General features: G+C 39.5%; 1 protein-coding gene across 1 annotated transcript; it reads left to right on the top strand.

The window, feature by feature from the left end:
• The first annotated feature begins 3220 nt into the window (after positions 1–3220).
• LOC104298963 (gamma-crystallin D) lies at positions 3221–4791 on the top strand. The gene is given in 5 exon segments (XM_054173055.1): positions 3221–3235; positions 3324–3486; positions 3489–3549; positions 4528–4664; positions 4667–4791. Coding segments are annotated over 5 exon segments (501 nt in total).
• Positions 4792–5505: the final 714 nt, after the last annotated feature.

Raw genomic sequence — 5505 nt, 5'->3', positions numbered from 1 at the left:
ACACAAGAAAGCCTGGGAATGGCTAAACTTAAATAGGGATTCAGAGGGTCTTTTAGAAGTTCCCATGGACTTAAAGCTTGTCTTCAGCACACCAGATTCATGTCATCTTTTTTTTTTTTCAACATAACTTATCACAAATTTTCTGTTCAAATTGGTCTAAAATAAAGTGTAATTGCTGTAAACATCTGTCCTAAAATACCTGTCTTCTCAGTTCTGAGCCATCCATGGAGAAAGACTTGATACATTAAGAAATGTCTCACAAATGACACATCTTGATACATTAAGAAATTACAGATTACCTAGTGAGTCTTAGTGCTGATACTGATGGGGCTTCTTGGCTGTATCATGCATCACTCCACTTTCCCTTCAAGCCACATGAGTCTAAATTCAAGGCCTAATGGAATCAGATGAGAAGGCTAAAGGGGGCTTAACATCAACAGCAACATCACTGTCTTACACAGGAGGAACTTTTTAACCATCAGTGTATGCAGGATCAGTTGTTTTAGTCTGTTTACTTCACTCTGCCCGAAATGGAATTGCGGGAATGCACTATCCAGTCTGACTTAGCACTTCCTCCATGGCCACTGTTCACTGCTAGGACAGGCCTGCCTGTCACATTTATCACAGGCTCACTGCTGAATCATAGAGTATCCACCAGCTTCTAAACAGAGGCTTCTGTTCTTGCAGACAAACTCAGTACAGCAGTAGGCAGCAGCTAGTGCAAAGAACTGTGCAAATTTCTTTCCAACTCTAACAGTATCAGTCTGACCTCTTGAAAGCCAAAGTAGAGAGAAATTGTGGGTTGAAATGAGGTCATTACAAGTGGGGAGGAGGGGATATTGCTGCTGAGCACATGAGTAGGGGAACAATGGTGAGGGGGTGGTTAAGATTAAACAGCTAGAGATTAAGATCTCATGACTGATTTTTGTTCACTGACCTGCAATAAAATAAACAGTAAGACTTGAACAAATAGTTGATGAGCTGTGTTACTCCAGTGCTGTCTTCACTATTAGAATACTGCCATGGTCTCCAGTTTTCATTGGCTAATACTTTCTGGGGTTTATACGTACAGATAGTATTGTTAAGAAGCAACAGAAATCTTGCTGTGTTAATAAGTATAAAACCAATGTTTCATTTCCAGAGTACAAGTACCTGCCCTTAGCTGCTCTCCCCTGTTGGCCAGCTGGTGTCTGATTTCACACAAAAATCAAGTCCAGCATATCAGGTGGTTTGCCATTCACATGTTCACATTTCCAGACAGCCAGATTCAGGGAGCTGAAAAGTGCTTGTAGATTTGTGCACAGTGGCTTTGGTGAATGATAGTCTTCTGCCACCTTGACTGAAATTGCCTCCTTTCCTGAGCCATATTGTCTCCTGAATGATAATTAAAAAAAAAAAAAAAAAAAAAAAAGCTTTGCTCAGACCAATTAGCTATGATAATTTCAAACTATTTTCTCAGCTATGTAAAAAGAAATGGAGATGCAGAGTCACAAATTTGTTTTACAGGACCTAAAAGAGATCTCTGATGATACGTGCACACTTAGCACCGGTTGTCACATGAATACAGTTGGTGCCTATCCCTGCACTGCAAGTACTATCCACAGTGGGGAAGGTAAGGAAACATTCTGCAATGATGTATCAAGTCAAGTGCAACAGCCAAACAAACATCATGACAAGGAAATCCAACAGGATGAAGACAGGTGATCTGAGGTAAAGCTTGGAAGAATAGGGCTGAATGTACTGAAGAGGATGGAAGGGTATCTAACCTATTTGGAAAAGGCAAGTGTACATTAGCCCCTGTAGTTTAGTAAGGATACAGTTAAAAACAACATCAGCAAAGTGGTTTGTGGTGAAAGGATGTAAAGGTGGAGGTTTCATATTCCCCTTATCCATTTCCCCAGAAGACAATTGTCTTTTTCTTGCTACAGTACTGAAAGCCCTTTTCTTTGGCCTGAAACCTTGTAAGCAAAGGTATGCCTCACTAGGTCTCCCAAAATCTTGCCCTACTCTCCCTCCTTACAGCCACAAACACTCATTTTTTTTCCATTGGAGGTAGAGACTATGTAATTGCAAATAAATTAGATCTACAAAGGTGTTCATCTGCATGCCAAGTTAACTGATGAATCATGTTGACAAGGCCTTTACATGCTTGAATGAGTTTCCCCAAATACATAGGATTACATGGTTTTGGAGTGCAGTAGTTTCTTTTGATCTGAAATCTCACTTACTGGTGATATAAGTCATTTGTATAAGCAGCCTTGCTTTCAGGAAGCAGTTTAAGAGTCTAAGATTTAGGTGCAAGAGAATGATCATCAGAATACAAGTTGTCAAAGTTTGTTGCAGCTCTGAACCAGACAAGAAAAAAAAAAACCACAACACAATCAAGGAAAAGTTCCAAAACGGAGGAATACAGTTTTCTGTAATCTGCTTTAGTGTTAAAGTGCTCTGCTTTAGCATTAAACAGTAGTCCTTCCTGGTTCCAGACAGATAGCAAGTTTAGTGCAGCTTGCTCCCCTTTAATTTTTAAAACAGACTTTCAAAGTGACAAAATTGATCCAGTTGACCCCAAATTATTTGCAATATTAGCCAGTAATTCAGATACATTGATAAACATCTAGTAAGGATAATTTTATTTCAATCTTTTCAGTCTTCAGTGATGCAGCAGGAAGGGACTGAAACTTTCAAACACTATTTCCTCCTGACACATCTGTGTTAAAATCTGTGTACAATAGAAGGGATTAGTAGGCAAAAGCTAGCAACATCACATGAGATAGAGACTTTCCAGCATAAAGCAAGTGACAAAGTATTGAAATTAAAGTGAAGTTCATCTGCTCTCACAAAAAGGAAAGATTACCATGGGACAAACAGGCAAGAGGTAGTTGATGCAAAGTGGAGAAGGAAAGGACCAGATTTACACTGGGAACTCTTCAGACCTGATGAGTTCAGTGGGTTTCAGGCAGAGTTCTGGAGAGCACCATTTTTATACACATATCCTGCACTGGGTCAGGTGCACCACATGAAACAATGACATAACTACAATGAAGACAAAAGAGGACGTCTCCCTGCTGTTTAGAATGGGCCCTTTTGTGCTACTTTTTGCAGATGCAGGACTAGGACTACAGTACATAAAAGAAACAACTTTTATATATTGCAGCATATGGAAGCTGTGAGTGAGTGAGTGCTCACAGCGCTCATCTTTTACATCATCAAACTGCCAAAAATGGGAAAAATAAGTGTAAACCCTAGTATGCCGGTACCCTGCTCTGACACAGGCACTGGTATGGACTATGAGTATTTGCAAATACTTATATTGCAGATCACAGTTTTATGAAGACAAGAGCTTCAGAGGCCACTGTTATGAATGTGGCATTAACCACCTCAACCTGTGGTCCTATGTGAAACAATGCAGTTCCATCCAGGTGGAAAAAGGTAGATGGATGATTTACGAGAACCCCAGTTAATCAGAACAACAGTACTTTTTAAAAAGGAGAGCTATCCTGACTTCCAGAAGTGGTTCAGTCTCTGTAACTCCATCAGATTTTGCCATATATCCTACAAGCAAGATCTGCTTGGCAGTTTAAGAAACTGGGTGTAGTTTATCCTTTGAAGAATATGCTTACAGAGTCTCTTCAAGTGGTGCAGGAAACAGGCAAAGTTCAGTAAGGCAATGCAAATTTTTGCTGGAGGCAAAGGAAATAATCTGTTTAATGCTATTTCCAGGGCCTGTTCGTAACTTGGAGATAATAAAAGAAAGCTGAGTGACTGTTTCTAGGTAGAGAAGATTTTATATTGGCCAGGTAAGGGTAGCTGGGACAGACAATATAAAGTTCTGATATGGGACGATGTATGTAATGTGCTCATGACCACACTATGTTCAATGCTTCAGTGGCAGAAAAATATGTTAAATCAGATGGGCAAACATAAAAGTTGTGTTGGTTAAAATCAGGCAAAGAATTAATACTTGCTAAACTTCTTATCTGGTTAGTAAGGTACACTATAAAGTAGAAGCTACAGCAGCAGGAACACTCCACATGCTTGTGCTTCATGTAGCTCGGCAGCTGGCACATGGCAATTGCCTGCACACCAGTGTATAATGGGAGCATATAGAGTAACATGGTAAATGTCTGTCAGTAGCATAATTCTGAAAAGGCCACATACTTCGTGCTTGGTCATGAGTAAGTACCACAGATCATCTCAAAGTTACATGAATACATTTTCTCCTATTGTCACAATATAGAGTCCTTATAAATCCCATTTCTTCAAACCCTAAAGCACCCTCTATTTAATTCCTACCACACATGATCATACCCATTTGCTGACACACCTGAACTGCTCCATGTGGGTAAGAACTAAATCTCCTCTTTTAGCTTCAAAAGGGTGAACCTCTGCAATCCCCTCTCCAGAACACATTTTTTCAGAAACGCATTTAGTATCTGAGTAAGTTGCCTTTTTCTGTAGGTCTACTTTGTTCAGTAATGTCATAATCAGTTAAATTTCTGTTTTTCCTACATATTTGCTGCGTTTGCCACTGCAGAATTCCGTTTGCCACTAAATTCAGCTCCATAAAAAAGAGAATCTCCAAAGCCACATGTTAGAGCTCACTAATGATTGCCCATCAGTCCAAGATTTTATCCATCTCTCTGAGATCTGTTTCCTCAGTGTTTTAGGTGGCAGTTGTATGAAATCCCCAACTTCAGAAGCTAACAATATGTACTGAATCTCAGGGAATACAGGAGATTCCTTGACTGTGGTGCAGTAAATGCCAAAGTTGTCTCTGCAGAGGTTGGCTGACTTGCACTGTTATTGCTCTCATGCTAAATAAACAGTAAATGCATTCCAAAATCCTTTCTTCAGTACTACAAAAGAATTAAAGTTGTGCAATCCAGAGGTAAATCCATTTTCTCGCACATTTTTAGAAGGATATTCACAATTATCCAACTGTTCCACAGTACATGATTATTTTGATAACTGTTAAAGGTCCAGGTGAAGATTGCTAACCCTGGTAAGTGTAGGGAAAAGTTTGATTATTTAAGTTTTTCTCAGTTTTACAAGTTTTGATCTAGGAATAGATTCCACCTCTATGTTTACCAGGGTTAACAATATGCAGTTGGATCTTAAAAGTTATTAAAATTATCATGTACCACGTACTATGAAACAGAAAAGTAAGTCCCATTAATAATTATATCCAGTTGTAAGTACTATCTGAGGAGAAAAAGGGCAGAAAAAGGCAGAGAACTCAGTAGAAGGTGAACACTGTTGAGTATCAAATTCTTCATGCAAACAAGCTGCTTTGTGCAACCACCAGTCTAGCAAAACTTTCCAGTCTTACCCCAGCTGATTCCTCCAGAAAGAATTTTTCTGGACCCTGAAACACATCACCTTTATATAGCATGTTTTAGTAAATTTGTACTTTGTGAGCTAGATGTTTAGCTGGTGTCGAATGCTCTTCCTCTACTAACTTCGGAGCTGTGCTGATCTGCTGCAGCAGGAGATTGGGCCAAATCC

Source organism: Dryobates pubescens, chromosome 2 (genome assembly GCF_014839835.1).
Source record: "Dryobates pubescens isolate bDryPub1 chromosome 2, bDryPub1.pri, whole genome shotgun sequence".
In the NCBI taxonomy this organism is placed as follows: domain Eukaryota; kingdom Metazoa; phylum Chordata; class Aves; order Piciformes; family Picidae; genus Dryobates; species Dryobates pubescens.
The sequence above is the reverse complement of the archived record's forward strand: the minus strand, read 5'-3'. Positions and strand labels throughout refer to the sequence as shown.